This window comes from Stegostoma tigrinum, chromosome 29 (genome assembly GCF_030684315.1).
Source record: "Stegostoma tigrinum isolate sSteTig4 chromosome 29, sSteTig4.hap1, whole genome shotgun sequence".
Taxonomy (NCBI): Eukaryota; Metazoa; Chordata; class Chondrichthyes; order Orectolobiformes; family Stegostomatidae; genus Stegostoma; species Stegostoma tigrinum.
The window spans coordinates 44402076-44417572 of NC_081382.1; the positions used below are offsets into that span (position 1 = coordinate 44402076).

General features: G+C 44.6%; 1 protein-coding gene across 2 annotated transcripts in view; it reads right to left on the bottom strand.

Moving 5' to 3' along the window:
* Positions 1-15497, bottom strand: part of col5a1 (procollagen, type V, alpha 1) — a 322312-nt gene that overhangs the window by 42531 nt on the left and 264284 nt on the right. For both annotated transcript variants that reach the window (XM_059638382.1, XM_059638381.1), the window contains exons 43-51: positions 14972-15079; positions 13911-13964; positions 12161-12214; positions 11962-12069; positions 7916-7969; positions 7612-7665; positions 5443-5496; positions 3450-3503; positions 1886-1993 (exon numbers count right to left, since the gene is read on the bottom strand). In XM_059638382.1, the coding sequence (XP_059494365.1) occupies positions 1886-1993; positions 3450-3503; positions 5443-5496; positions 7612-7665; positions 7916-7969; positions 11962-12069; positions 12161-12214; positions 13911-13964; positions 14972-15079 (648 nt within the window). The remainder of the gene's footprint in view (positions 1-1885; positions 1994-3449; positions 3504-5442; positions 5497-7611; positions 7666-7915; positions 7970-11961; positions 12070-12160; positions 12215-13910; positions 13965-14971; positions 15080-15497) is intronic.

Here is a 15497-nt window from a genome sequence, read left to right on the forward strand (position 1 = left end):
ATTGGAGTTAATGCCTCAGCTTTGTACTGAAAGGTCATTGGACTGAAACAATAATTCTGATTCTCGCTCCACAGATGCTGTCTGATGCAGTGAATAGTTTCCACATTTTCTCTTTTCATTTCAGAATTTCAGCACCTGCAATATTCTGTATTTTTATTTACAATGTAGTGACTATAAGTAGGATGGTGACAGACACCAGGAAGACACATGGCCTGTGCAAACACACAGCAGAGACAATTTGCTGATGACTGTAATCAGAATGGAATCATGTTGAGGGGCTGGAAGAGCAGAGGAAGCTGGGGGTCCATGTTGCCAAATCTTTGAAGGTAATGCAAGTTGACAAAGTGAGCAAATCTACACACCACTGATTTGTAAGTCAGGGAGTTAAATGTGAAAAGAAGGAATCACGTTAAACCTTTACTCACTAATTAGAATCAAGCTGAATATCATTTCACGTTTTCAGCATTACACTTGAAGGAAGATGTGAGAGGGAGCAGAAGGGATTTACTAAATGGTACCAAGGTTGAGGAAGCTTTCAAAAGAGGGAGATCTGAGAAGCTGGGATTGTTTTCCTGAGAGAGGCTGAAGGGGAGAGTCAATCAAGGTGTTTGGGACAGGGGGTTGAAATGAGGACGAATGTATGTAAAGCAAATAAGGAGTAACTATTTCCTCTGGTCAATGAATTGATTAAAAGAGGTTATAAAATTAAGGCCACTGGCAAAAAAAAACACTAGTGCTGAAACAAGGAGAGATGTAGCTTGTTACAGCTAGAATTCTTGACCTGAAAGGATTGTGAGAAGTGGAATTGAAAATGCAATCAGACATAATCCACCTGAAGGAAACAAACGTGTGAATTTTTCAGGGACATCTAGGTTGTGAGATGAAATTTGATGTCTCCTTCAAAAAGCCTAACAGCACAAGAGACAGAATGATACACATGCACAGAGCTACTGGGTATTGTGAGCAGCTTTACAGAAGGAGAGGAGCAGACCACATATTTTTAATGTCATTTGGTCTGTAAGCTGAAATGGAAGTTGGACTGATTTATTTGGCAAGCTGGGATGTTTGACAATTTGAAAATTAAGTGCTGAATAATGATGAGCTGTGCCGTACACTGTTGCTTTTTGGAAGCAAAAAGAGGGAAATGTCGAGTTTGAACAGTGTGCAGAATTCCTGAGTAAAAGAAATTCTACCTGGCAACAGCTGTTTCATTGGGTGTTAAAAAGCTGTCAATTATCAAGAGTGGAAAATATCCAAAGCCTGCAGACACACAGCTCTCTCTCATTCTGTGCGAAGAAAATCCAAGAAAGTTTAAAAAGAACAATTTCTTGCGAGAAGTGATCTAAGATCACCCATCAGCCATCGAATTGAAGAATGATATAACTGTACAGACAACTGTGCCTATGTTTGCAAACCTCAAGAGGACTGTGAGAGAAAAAACCTTATACCTTGTTGTCTGGACTTGTGATCAGTAGAATTTTGCTCTCCCTGTCTGTATTCTTTATCCAGTCACAGTACCTGTGTAAAATCATTTGACTTTTGTCTGTCTTCATTGTGATTGAGTTTGTGTATGTTTGGGGTTTTGAAGGGGTAGGTTGGATCAAATAATAAGTCTATTCTTTTCTGCTCTTGTTAAAGTTAGGTGTGTTACAATAAAAAGGATGATTTTTATTGTTACCAAAGTAGCCTGGTCTGAATTGTTTATGTCCTGAGTAGCAGTTAGTCAGGTAAATGTGTCATCCTGATGGTCTTGTCGGGCTTTGATACATTTCATGATAGAATGTGGAAATGTTGGGAATGATTACTGATACATTCAACCCAGTGACAACAGGAAGATAGGAAGCTGCTGACTGGGAACGAATGGGAGAAATATTTGTGTACTCACAGGACTTCCTTTTGGACCATCATCTCCAGGAGGACCTTTAGGACCTGGAGGTCCAGCAGCACCAGATGGTCCAGATTCACCTTTCTCGCCTCGTTCACCTTTAGGTCCCTGCACAGCACCAAGAAAACTCTTTACTTGTAAAGAATAAGACAAAGCATGTGCTGTATGCCTTTCCAACCCGATTACAATTAACATGCCAATACACAGGAATGAGAAACAGGAGTAGGCCACTCAATCCATTGTAAGATAACAAAGTGTGAAGCTGGATGAACACAGCAGGCCAAGCATCCATTGTGCCTGCTCTGCTATTCAATAAGATCGTGGCTGATCTAATTACTCTGCATTCATGCTTAGCCCCAATAGCCCAACACCCCATTGTTTATCAATAATCTATCCACCCCTGCATTAAAACATTCAAAGAGTCTGTTTCTGATCTCTGTTGAGGAAGTGAGTTTCAAAGACTCATGAGCTCTCATGACAGAAAAGAACATAAACCGATTATTTGGGTGAGCACTTATTTTTCTTCTGCATTCTCTCACATGGGAAGCATCCTCTCCACATCTACCTCCTCAGGTCCCCTCAGGGTCTGATAAATTTCAATAAGATCATTAGACCAGAACTTGTGGGTACAAGAGGAGGCCTTTCAGCCCATTGAATCTGCTCTGCCATTCAATGAGGTCATGGCTGACGTGATAATCATCAACTCCCACTTTCCTGCCTTATCCCCATAACCTTTGGCTCTATGACTGATTGAAAATCTGTTTATTTTAGCCTTGAATATGCTTAACGATCCAGCCTTGACAACTGTCTTTGACTCAAGTCACCTCTTATTTTTCTGACCTCCAGTAGATACAAGCCAACCTTATCTAATTTTTCCTTAGAAGATGATCCTCCCTGACCAAATAACAATCTGGGAAACTGCAGAACTGCTTCCACTGAACTGACATCCTTCCTTAAAAATAAAGAGATCAATACAGGTCACAGTACTACAGACGTGGTCTCACTGGTGCCCTGTATAACTGAAACATAAGCTCTATACATTGTATTCTATTCCCCTTCTAATGAGTGATAAACTCTCACAGCTTTCATAATTACTTGCTGCACCTGCAGACTAACCTTTTGTAATTCATGTTCTAAGAAACTTTCTATCTGAGAGCTCTGCAATCAATTATGATTGAGATAATATGCTCACTTTTTACGCTTTCTGCCAAATGGCCAATTTAACATACAACACTCCATTTTCCCCATATAATACTCCATTTGTCAGATCTTTGTCTACTCACATCTATCTTATAAAGCTATTCAGCTTCCTTATGTCCACTTCTGAATTTATTCTCCCATCCAGACTTTGGCCTTGCACAGTGCAATCTCCCTCCACATTCCCATTTGGAAGATATTCACTTTGACTCATTGAACAAGAACAAGAACACGACAGTGAAAGAAGGGGAGGGTTGCTGGGGATAGAGGGGTCAGGATGTGTGGGCAGAAGAGGAGTCAGTTCTGTGATGCAGACCACTGGGACACACACTGGAACTCTTCAAAGGAAAACAAGTCAATCACTTACTGGCATTCCCAAATATCCTGGAGGTCCTGGTGCTCCCGCCTCTCCAGTGTCACCCTGGAGTAGAAACAGAGGGCTAGTGAAACATAGAAACTACCAAGGCTATACCAGCCCTCCCGAGCAGGGGACATGGCACTGAATGGTTAACGTATTAGGTTCAGATTAATTCAAGTAGCAACAGATCACGAAAAAAGTGAGTTCAAGATCCACCACCAAAACAGAACACTCCCAGTCTCAGATAACACAGTGTGAAGCTGGATGAACACAGCAGGCCAAGCAGCATCAGAAGAACAGGAAAGCTTGACATTTCGGGTCGGGACCCTTCTTCAGAAATGGGGGAGGGGAAGGGAATTCTGAAATAAATAGGGAGGCGGGGGGAGGCAGATAGAAGGTGGATAAAGGGGAAGATAGGGTGAGAGGAGACAGACAGGTCAAAGAGGCGGGGTTACAGCCAGTGAAGGTGAATGTAGGTGGTGAGTTAGGGAGGGGATAGGTCAGTCCAGGGAGGATGGACAGGTCGGGGTGGAGGGGGTGGGGTGAGGTTAGTGGGTCGGGGATAGGGGTGGGGCTTGAGGTGGGAGGATTGGTTAGGGAGGCAGGGACTAGCTGGGTTAGGCATGTGGTCAGGGGAAGGGAGATTTTGAAGCTGGTGAAATCCACATTGATATACTGGGGTTGCAGGGTTCCCAAGCAAAATATGAGATGCTGTGCCTGCATCTTTCAGGTGGCATCATTGTGGCAATGCAGGAGGCCCAGGATGGACACGTCGTCCGAGGAGTGGGGTGGGGGGGAGCTGAAATGGTTTGCGACTGGGAGGTATAGTTGTTTGTTGCAAACAGAGCGTAGGTTTTCCGCAAAGCGGTCCCCAAGCCTCCATTTGGTTTCCACGATGTAGAGGAGGCCACAATGGGAACAGTGGATACAGTATGTCACATTGACAGATGTGCAGGTGAACATCTGTTTGATGTGATAAGTTTTCTTAGGGCCTGGGATTGGGGTGAGGGGGAGGTGCAGGGGCAGGTGTAGCACTTGCTGCGGTTGCAGGGAAAAGTGCCAGGAGTGGTGGGGCTAGAGGGGAGTGTGGAGCGGACAAGGGAGTCATGGAGACAGTGGTAACCTCTGGAAAGCACATAAGAGTGGGGAGGGAAAAATGTCTTGGTGGTGGGGTCAGATTGCAGATGGCGGAAATGTCGGAGATGATGTGTTGGATTTGGCGGTTATTGGGTGGTACATGAGGATGAGTGCCAGTATTGGTGGGTCAGTGCTGAGGGAGCATCGAACTGTCGGAGGGTAAGCGCTGAGGGAGTGCTGTGTTGTCGGAGGGTGAGTGCTGAGGGAGCGCCACACTGTTGGAGGCTAAGTGCTGGGGGAGTGCCGCACTGTCAGAGAGTCCGTGCTGAGGGAGCACCACACTGTTGGAGGGTCAGTGCTGAGGGAGCGCTGCACTGTTGGAGGGTCAGTGCTGAGGGAGCGCTGCACTGTCGGAGGGTCAGTGCTGAGGGAGCGCCACATTGTCAGAGGGTCAGTGCTTAAAGAGTGCCACACTGTCAGAGGGTCAGTGCTGAGGGAACGACACATTGTCAGAGGGTCAGTGCTGAGGGAGTGGGCACTGTCGGAGGGTCAGTGCTGAGGGAGTGCCACATTGTCGGAGAGCCAGTGTTGAGGGAGCGCCACACTGTTGGAGGGTCAGGGCTGAGGGAATGCCACACTGTCGGAGGGTCAGTGCTGACAGAGTGCCGCACTGTGGGAGGGTCAGTCATATCACTTTTCATTTTCCATTAAGATCGGAATGCAGAGTAAAATACATTGTAAACAATTACTCTCCAGTTAACACTGACCCCATAGGTATCTGTAAGCAATGCCTCATGCAATACATCAGTGTGTTGTGATGAATTCAGGTTCACTGCTGCTCAGTCACATCAAAGGGCTCCTCCTCCAGAACCCAGAGCCAATTACATTGTTTAGTTTGTAAACAGAAAGAGAATGCAGACAGTACCTTCTGGCCCACAGCTCCTGGGTTTCCAACTCCGCCTGCAGGGCCTTGTGGACCCTAAAATGCAAACAATACATTGGAGATTACAGCACAACAAAGGAGTTGTTCAGAGGACCGACTTCCTGCTGGTTTCTCAAAAATGACATTCTAAATACACATTCCTTCAACAGCTGTGGCTGGTTCTATCTCTAGTCAGACGAATGCAATATCGCCATTTGTTAATATAACAGCTGTTTAATAAACAGTAACATGTGTCATTTCCAGTCTCTCCCCAACTTCAAACACCATGTGCTTCTAGTCAGGGTACTGTTTGTAAATCTGAATTATTTGAGACTGTTGTTTTTTGAAACTTATATACAATCTCAAAAACTTTCCCTTTGTTGATCTTAACACTTACCCTGAAAAAACAATTTGCTCAAGTTGTAAAATCAAATAAACATGAGGATTATGGGGCAAGAACCACCAGGATTCCCAGCTTTCTGCTTCTCTCAGCTGAGGGCTTAGTGGGAACTTCACCGGATAAGTAATCCAGAGTCAGGCTAATGAACTCAGATCATAAGTTCAAATCCCACTACAGCAGATGGTGAAATTTATCTTCAGTAAAAGTCTGGAACAAAAAAACTGATTTAAAGGTGACCTTGTGATCACTGTCAATTGTCATTAAAACTGCTCAGTTTCACAAATGTCCTTTATATGGTAACTTAATATCGTCACCCATTCTGGCCTACACATTATTCCAGATGTACAGCAATATGGTTGACTCTTAATTGCCCTCTGAAATAACCCAGCAAGACACTCAAAGGGTAATTAGAGATGGACAACAAGATCTGGCCTCACCAGTCCCAAAAATGAACAAATAAAATAATTTGGATGGTTAAATGGTTCACAAAATTTGTCTCAGTGCTATGCATTGATTCCAGGACAGATATAACATGGGTTTAGATACAGGGAAAAACTCCTACATTGTCTACCTCAATTACTCCCAGGACACAGACAGCATGGGGTTAGATACAGACTAAAGCTCCATCTACACTATCCCCATTAAACACTCCCAGGCCAGAGACAGCACGAGGTTACATACAGTGTAACGCTCCCTCTACAGTCTCTATCAATACTTCCAAGATAGAGAGAGCACAGGGTTAGATACAGTACAAAGCTGTCTCTACTCTGTTGAACATTAGAGAGTCTGTCCTTCTCCCAATCTCCTGTCTTACTTCTCATTTGCAAGATTTGGTTATTTCTGTGACCTCTGGACTATCTGTGTTACTCATTGGCAGAGATGCTTTGAATGTTTGAATGAGGTTCCAAGTTAACAAGAAGCTAAGTGTTTTACTGTGAGTGAACACTGGTGCACGTCTGTATCTCTGAGCGGCTATCAGCATGCAGCCAAACTACGTTTGCTGCATGTGTAAACAGATCACAGCAGTATGGTGAGGAACCAGAGAAGTGAATGATGGAGACAGTGAGAAGGATATGCTGATTTGCTGGTATATAGAGGGTGGGAGCAGACAGGTCTGCACTGATCAAGTAGGTCACATGATTATATCGGTGTCCCTGGGGACTTTGTATCGTGTTGAAATGGGTACCAAAACTCAATGAAGGACAAACCTCGGAGCAAAGTCTCACCATGCGATTTAACTCAATTCATTCAACTGTAACATCAAGTGGGAAAAGTGTAAATTGAGAAACATATTGTTTTCCTTTCATTGGGAGTGACATAAAAGGCTGCAAAAAAAACTCTTGATGTCCCTAGAACCCTCTGCATTATCTGTGTTCCTTCAATTATGGCTTTGATTTCCATCAACCCATCTTTAGCCTTTAGTCCCCTGGATTCTAACATCTGGAATTCTCTCCCTAACTCTCACCATTTCCCAAAGCTCTTTTAGGATATTCCTTAAAACAAAGCTCATTGATCAGGTTTGGGGGTCATATGCCGAATTCTGAAGCTTGTTTTGCCTCCTCCTGTGAGCTGTGGAACATTTAACTCCATGGAAGGTTCTATATATATGTACAATGTTGTAAAATTGAATGGACGAACTGTCAAAACATTCAGCACAATTTTAGGATTGATGCAAAAAGAAAGTTTTGAATTTCAGCAAGCCATGTTTTCTGTTACACATTGCCAGTACAGTTAGAGAGCAGAGTAAACCATTCAAAAGGATGAACACTTACATCTGCCCCTGGTGCACCAGATGGGCCTCTGGGTCCTGGAGGCCCAGGGGGACCCTGCCAATGGAAACATTAGATAATCAATCACATTATCATCATCACCACATTAACACATTCTAAAATACACACACAAACAAATTCACAGTGAAGTCATGTAGCTTGTGATGGAAACAACACACAAACGCTCATAAACACAGACACTGGCACATGCACAGTCTCTCTCACACATATACTTTCTATCAGACACAGACATACACGTACACACACACACACACACACACAAATGCAGAGTTTCACACACACTTACCATTGGTCCCACATCACCAGTTTCGCCTTTCTCACCTGATGGGCCAGGTAAACCCTGGAAAAGTTTAAATGTGTAACAGTGAATGTGTCAGTAACAACCATTCCCTCCAATGCCCAAATCATAGGTCAATCACACTTTCCACACACTCTGAAAATTTCTTTTCTCCAAAGGTTTCTCCAATTCTCTTTGGTAAAGTTCCTGCTGAATCTGCTCACACTACCCTCTCAAGCAGCACCTCTCAGAACACAACTCACTGCATCAAAAATATCCTCCTCTCCTCCCTGGTTCTTTTGCTAATTCTCTGCGATCAATTTCTGTCTGGTTACTGAACCTCCTGGCCTTGGAAACAATTATTCTTCCAAACTCATATATAATTTTAAATGTGTCAATTGAATCTCCCCTCAACCTTCTCTGTTCCAAGGAGGATATTCCCACTTCTCCAGTCCCTCTGTGTTTATTACAGTCCCTGGTTCCATTTCTGTATATCCCTGTGTACACCATCTCCCAGGTCTTCACATCCTTCCAAAGGTGTGCGATGTTCAACATGTGACACAATTGTCCTGCTGGAAATAACCAATCATTGATAAATATTTAGGATAACTTCTTAAAATATTTTACTTGATTAATAAAGCCATAATTCATCTGGATGTGACTGCACTGGAGGGGATGCAGAGGACATTCCCCAGATATTGCCCTGGGATGGAGCAGGTAAGCTCTGGAAAGAGGCTGGATAAGCTCAGGTTGTTTTCTTTGGACCGAGAGGGTCAAGGGAGACCTGACAGAGGCGTGTAAGATTATGAGGAGCATGGACAAGGGGATAGAAAGCAGCTGCTCCCCTCAACAGGTCAATAACAAGGTGACATAAATTTAAGTTGAAAGGCAGGGTATTTAGAGGGGATTTAAAGAAAAGCCTTTTCATCAGAGTGTGGTGGGGGTCTGGAATTCCCCTGGCTAGGACGTTAGTTGAGGCGGGAAACCTCACAACCTTTAAAAAGTACTTGAGAGAACACTTGTCATGTCATAACATTAAGGACTATGAGCCCAGTTCTGGTCAGTGGAACTGAGGACTCGATGGGCCAAAGGGCCTCTTCCACTGTTTGATTCTATATAGTCGCTTTTAAAGATTCACAGATGGACGAACCCCCAACCCCCATTAACTCTGCACCAGTTAATTTATAACAATTGCTTTCATTATTACTCTTACACGTGGCCAATGCATTGAGCAGATTCTGCAGAAGGTTGCACACTGGGCAGTGGCAATTTATCTAATCTGAGCTTGCAGGATGCCATATTGAGCTTTATCTGATGTAATTGAAAGCTCCGAAAACAGTCACAGATCCTGGAGAAATTCAGAGCCCATGTGTGATATTTATGATCCTGGCTGTGAGGATGGGCACTTCCACAGTAATAAACAAAACCTGTGAGGCTTCAGAGAAGGGACAGGACATGAGGAGCAACAGACCAGAGTGAAAACTGACCATTAGTGGGTGAAGCCTGTCACTCAGTGTGTGCTTCCTTGTTCATTGCAAAGTCAGAAATCACATGGCTCTAGGTTATTGTCCAACAGGTTTATACGAAATCACAAGCACTGCCTACTTCATCACCTGGTGTCATGTGACTTCTGACTTTGTCCACCCCAGTCTAACACCAACACCTCCACATCATGTTCATTGCAAGGTGCAGACCCAATGAACTCTCAGACAAAATGGATTAGATAGGGTGGACAGTGAGAGTCTTTTTCCGAGGATGATGACTTCAGCTTGTACAAGGGGGCATAGCTACAAATTGACGGGTGAAAGATTTAAGACAGATGTCAGAGGCAGGTTCTTTACTCAGAGTGGTAAGGGCATGGAACGTCCTGCCTGCCAATGTAGTTAACTCAGCCACATTAGGGGCATTTAAACAGTCCTTGGATAACCATATGGATGATGATGGGATAGTGTAGGGGGATGGGCTTAGATTAGTTCACAGGTCTGCACAACAAAAGAACAAAGAAAATTACAGCACAGGAACAGGACCTTCGGCCCTCCAAGCTTGCGCCGATCAAGATCCTCTGTCTCACTCTGTCATCTATTTTCTAAGGGTCTGTGTCCATTTGCTCCCTGCCCATCTATGTACCTGTCCAAGTATATCTTAAAAGACGCTAATGTGTCTGTGTCTACCACCTCCGCTGGCAACGCGTTCCAGGCACCCACCACCCTCTGTAACGAACTTCCCATGCATATCTCCCTTAAACCTTTCTCCTCTCACTTTGAACTCATGACCCCTAGTAATTGAGTCCCCCACTCTGGGAAAAAGCTTTTTGCTATCCACCATGTCTATACCACTCATGATTTTGTAGACCTCAATCAGATCCCCCCTCAATCTCTGTCTTTCTAATGAAAATAATCCTAATCTACTCAACCTATATTCATAGCCAGCACCCTCCATACCAGGCAACATCCTGGTGAATCTCCTCTGCACCCTCTCCAAAGCATCCACATCCTTTTGGTAATGTGGTGACCAGAACTGTACGCGGGTACTCCAAATGTGGCCGAACCAAAGTCCTATACAACTGCAACATAACCTGCCAACTCTTGTACTCAATACCCCGTCCAATGAAGGAAAGCATGCCACATTCCTTCTTGACCACCCTATTGACCTGCTTTCCTTCATTGGGAATGCGAGGTGATGAATTTTGGAAGATCTAATTCAATGGTGAACTATACAGTAAATGTTCATCAATTTTCCCTAGGACTTTTCCATTTACTGTATAGTTCACCATTGAAGTAGATCTTCCAAAATTCATCACCTCGCATTTTCCTGGATTGAATTCCAGCTGCCATTTATCTGCCCAACTCTCCAATCTATCTATATTCTGCTGTAATCTCTGACAGTCCCCTTCACTATCTGCTACTCCACCAATCTTAGTGTCATCTGCCAACTTGTTGATCAGACCACCTACACCTTCCTCCAAATCATTTACGTATATCACAAACAACAGTGGTCCAAGCACAGATCCCTGTGGAACACCAGTAGTCACAGGTCTCCAATTTGAGAAACTCCCTTCTACTACTACCATCTGCCTCCTATTGCCCAGCCAGTTTGTTATCCACCTAGCTAGCACACCCTGGACCCCATGTGACTTCACTTTCTCCATCAGCCTGCCATGGGGAACATTATCATGTATCAAGTCCATGTATATGACATCTACAGCCTTTCCCTCATCAATCAACTCTGTCACATCCTCAAAGAATTCTATTAAGTTGTTAAGACATGACCTTCCCTGCACAAAACCTTGTTGCTTGTCACTGATAAGCCCATTTTCTTCCAAATGGGAACAGATCCAATCCCTCAGTATCTTCTCCAGTAGCTTCCCAACCACTGACGTCAGGCTCAGCGGTTGATAATTACCTGGATTATCCTTGCTACCCTTCTTAAACAAGAGGACAACATTAGCAAGTCTCCAGTCCTCCAGGACCTCACCCGTGTCTAAGGATGCTGCAAAGATATCTGTTTAGGCCCTGGCTATTTCCTCTCTCACTTCCCTCAATAACCTGGCATAGATCCCATCCGGACCAGGGGACCTGTCCACTTTAATGTCTTTTAGGATACCCAACACTTCCTCCTTCCTTATGTCAACTTGACCTAGACTAAGCAAACATCTATCCCTAACCTCAACATCCGTCATGTCCCTCTCCTTGCTGAATACCGATGCAAAGTACTCGTTAAGAATGTCACCCATTTTCTCTGACTCAGCGCATAACTTTCCTTCTTTGTCCTTAAGTGGACCAATCCTTTCTCTAGTTACCCTCTTGCTCTTTATATACAAATAAAAGGCTTTGGGATTTTCCTTAACCATGTTTGCCAGCAATATCTCATATCCTCTCTTAGCCCTCTTAATCCCTTGTTTCAGATTCGCGAGGGCCGAAGGGCCTGTTCTGCGCTGTTTTGTTCTATGTTCTAAAACTGACCCAACTGACCAGAGGTTTCAGAATGTATCAGCAGCACTCTGTCAGGCAGACGTGATCCAGTCAGAATGGTTGAAAGGCAGGCTTTAAACTTACCTGAAGACCAACTGGACCAGGAGGACCATGGAAACCCCTTGGGCCTTCATCACCTTTCTGACCAAAGAGACCTTGTTGCCCTCTCGGACCAGGTTCCCCATCTGCACCCTGAAAGACAAGTGAGGTAGCAGTGTCAGAATCTTCTCACTGGGGGCCCTCACCCAAATGTAACTGTGCCTGGCAATGACATGGTACTCACAGCTGGTCCAGGTTGTCCAATGGGGCCTTGAGGTCCTGATGGACCAGGTGGACCCTGTAAAGAGATGATCACACAACCACTTTCAGGAAAAGGAATTGCGTCAAACACACAACCCAACCAAATGACCACACTCTCTGACTGCAGTCAGGCAAAGGCTAATCACATCCTCAGCTCACCTATAGCACAAACTTACCCCTGTTTAAACATGGGGGTAAAACTCAACTTTAGAGGATTACAGGGTTCTTTATTGGGTGGGGGGTGGGGAGCAGGAATCTGTTTTGTCCTCACTCAAGTTGAATTTTGGCCACATATTCCTTGATATAGGTAGATGCAGGGTCATCCATCCACAGGTGAACAAGGCCTTGTATTCTGTACTGGAGAGATGTAGCTCTTCATTCTTCCATGGCATGAGGGCATCCTGGCAAGGACAGCATTGTGTGTCCTTGAACTGAGCTGCTGGTCATTCCTTTTCAGAGGGCAGTTAAGAATCAACTACATTGCTGTGGGTCTGCAGTTACATATAGGCCAGACTAGGTAAAGACAGCAGAATTTCCTGAAAGATGTTAGTGATGGGTTTACATAACAATCAACCATAATTTCACAGTCACCATTGCTGGGATAAGTTTTCAATTGAATTTCATTAAGACAATTGGCTTTCCATCAGTTGCTGCAGTGGGATTTGAATCCATGTTGCCAGAGCATTTAGCCTGAGTCCCTGGGAGAAAGGTGCATGTGCATCATTAAAACTTACTCTCCTCAAAAGGCATGAGGAGGATTCCAATCGAGTCAGGTATACATTTGCTGAAGAGTGGAGCCAAGTGTTGCTGCTTCCTGTCAAAAAGATGGATACAGATCCAGGGACAATGTCCAGGGATTTCTCTGTCTTAGAGGAGATCACCCAATCTTATCTGCTCAGGGACCAATTTCTTTTAAGTCCCATATCAGTCAGGGCACAGTCCCTTGAGGTTTATTGGAGTTTGATTATAAGCAGGCCACCATTTGAACCTCTCATTCTGACCTCATATCTGCCCACTTGTAGCTCTGGTGCTCATTCTTCTCATTACCCTCCTGAGCTGAGACCAGCCATCTTGCTGCTTTTGGTGTTCCTCAATTTCTAGCCCACATGGTGACATGTGTTCTTTTCTGTACAGTGAACGCTAACAGAAGGAGCTGCTCTGGGGATGGCAGAGTTTCTGGGAAGAACTTAATCTTAAAGCATTGTTAATCAGTGTCCTCAGAAATATCTGCTGCTCAGGCAAGGCAAGACTGACATGAGCAAATCCAGCCAGCAGGTGAGGTGAGGTTGCGGGAGGTCAGAGAGACGAGTACCATTTTCAAATCAAATACATGGCCCATTGGATTCTGAGATAGGTTTGCTCGACCTGAAAGGTTAACTTTCATTTCTCTCCACAGATGCTGCAAAACCAACAACTTTTCCACCAAGGAGACAGCAAGATCAGCAGATGCTGGAGTCAGAGTCGATACAGTGTGGAGTTGGAGGAACACAGCAGGCCAGGCAGTATCAGAAGAGCAGGAGTGTTGACATTTTGGGTTGGGACCCTTCATCAGGTCTAGATGAAGGATCTAGGTCCAAAACTTTGACTCTCCTGCTCCTTCGATGCTGCCTGACCTGCTGTGTTCCTCCAGCTCCACACTGTATCAACTTTTCCAGCTATCTCTACTTTTGTTTCTGATTTACAGCATGCACAATTCTTTTGGTTTTTACATGGTCCATGATGTCAGCTCTTACCTGTTCACCTTTGTCACCTTTGCTGCCTTTCTGTCCTGACTCACCAGCTTCACCCTGAAAGGAGAAGTAAGATCAAGGATCATTGGTTTTTAAAATAAACACGAATCCTATTGCTTTTATACCTGTCCTATTTTTCTCCAGCTTCCCTAGAAATGCACTCAAAGTATTCACCTCAAACTCTTCCTGTGGGGGCAAGTTTGACATTAGATTTCCAAAGAAGGGTCACTGAATGCAAAACTTTAACTCTGTTACTCTCTGCAGTGATGGTGCCAAACCTGCTGTGTTTCTACAGCAATTTCTGGTTTTATTCCAGCCACAGTCTCTGTGCTCTCTGGATAAAATTTCTCCTGGATTACTAACTGAATTATTAGTGACTGTCAAACATAGAAACTAGGAGCAGGAGTAGGCCATTCAGCCCCTCAAGCCTGCTCCATCACTCAATTTGATTTTGGCTGACAATCCAACTCAGTTTCCTGTTCCTGCTTGCTCCCCATACCCTTTGGTCCCCTCAGCTCTAAGAACAATACCTAACTCTTTCTTGAAAACATTTAATGTTTTGGCCTCAACCACTTTATACGGCAGAGAATTCCACAGGCTCCCCACTCTCTGGGTGAAGACATTTCTCCTAATCTCAGGCCTAAATGGCCTATCCCATATCTTTAAACAGTGACCCCCTTGTTCTGGACTCTCTAATCACTAAGAATTTCCTTTCTGCCTGTCTAATGCTAACAGTCTTGAGTTTTAGTCTCCCCCAAAAGTTGCTCTCTATACTGAACCAATCAAAGTCTTTCAAGATATGAGAAACCACAATAAGGACATCCCTCAGCCGTCTCTTTTCTAGAAGAGACAGCCCCAGCCTATTGAGGTTATCATTTTTGTTTAACCTCTCAGATTGGTCATGTCCATGTCTATCTGTTTGCCCAGTGCCCCTGTGTCCTTCCAGTTAGCAGTGGGTGGGTGGGGGAGGGGGGTGGGGGTGTTTGTACACTGCATGACCTCCCTAGCATGTGCTGCTACTCTTACTGAAGCATCTGATGATGAGCGACAGGTTGTGTTCGCACCTTGTCTCCATCTTCCCCTGGTGGTCCCGATGGACCAGCTGGACCTGGGAGACCAACGGGACCCTGGACTCCATCACGACCTGCTGGTCCCTGAGGTCCTTTCTCACCCTGCAAGAAGAAGGAGGAGAGATAAACAGTGAGGAGCCAATGTAAAACCCAAAACGACATCTGAACTGAGAGACAGCCAGACTGCTGTTGTCCAAAGGAGTTGCAAACTGTTGTAGACGGTGCATCAAACGTATCAAAAGCTTGAAAGGTAGACCCAGTAATGGCCAATCTGCTCCTTCACGCTTTCCTTTTCATGTTTCTAGCACTATGGCTACATGGAGCCGACCCAAACCAGACAGGCAGGTCCTCTCTGTGGGCCTTGCTTTGAGTGTTAGTGCATGACTTCAGGCCCAAAGTGAAGGTCTGGGAACTGCCCCAATGCAGCTATAGAGAAGACCAAGGGTGAACATCAAAGAAGGAGCAGGCAAGCCAGAGGGTGTGGAATATTGTGAAAGCACAGTGTACATAAATTTAAGTA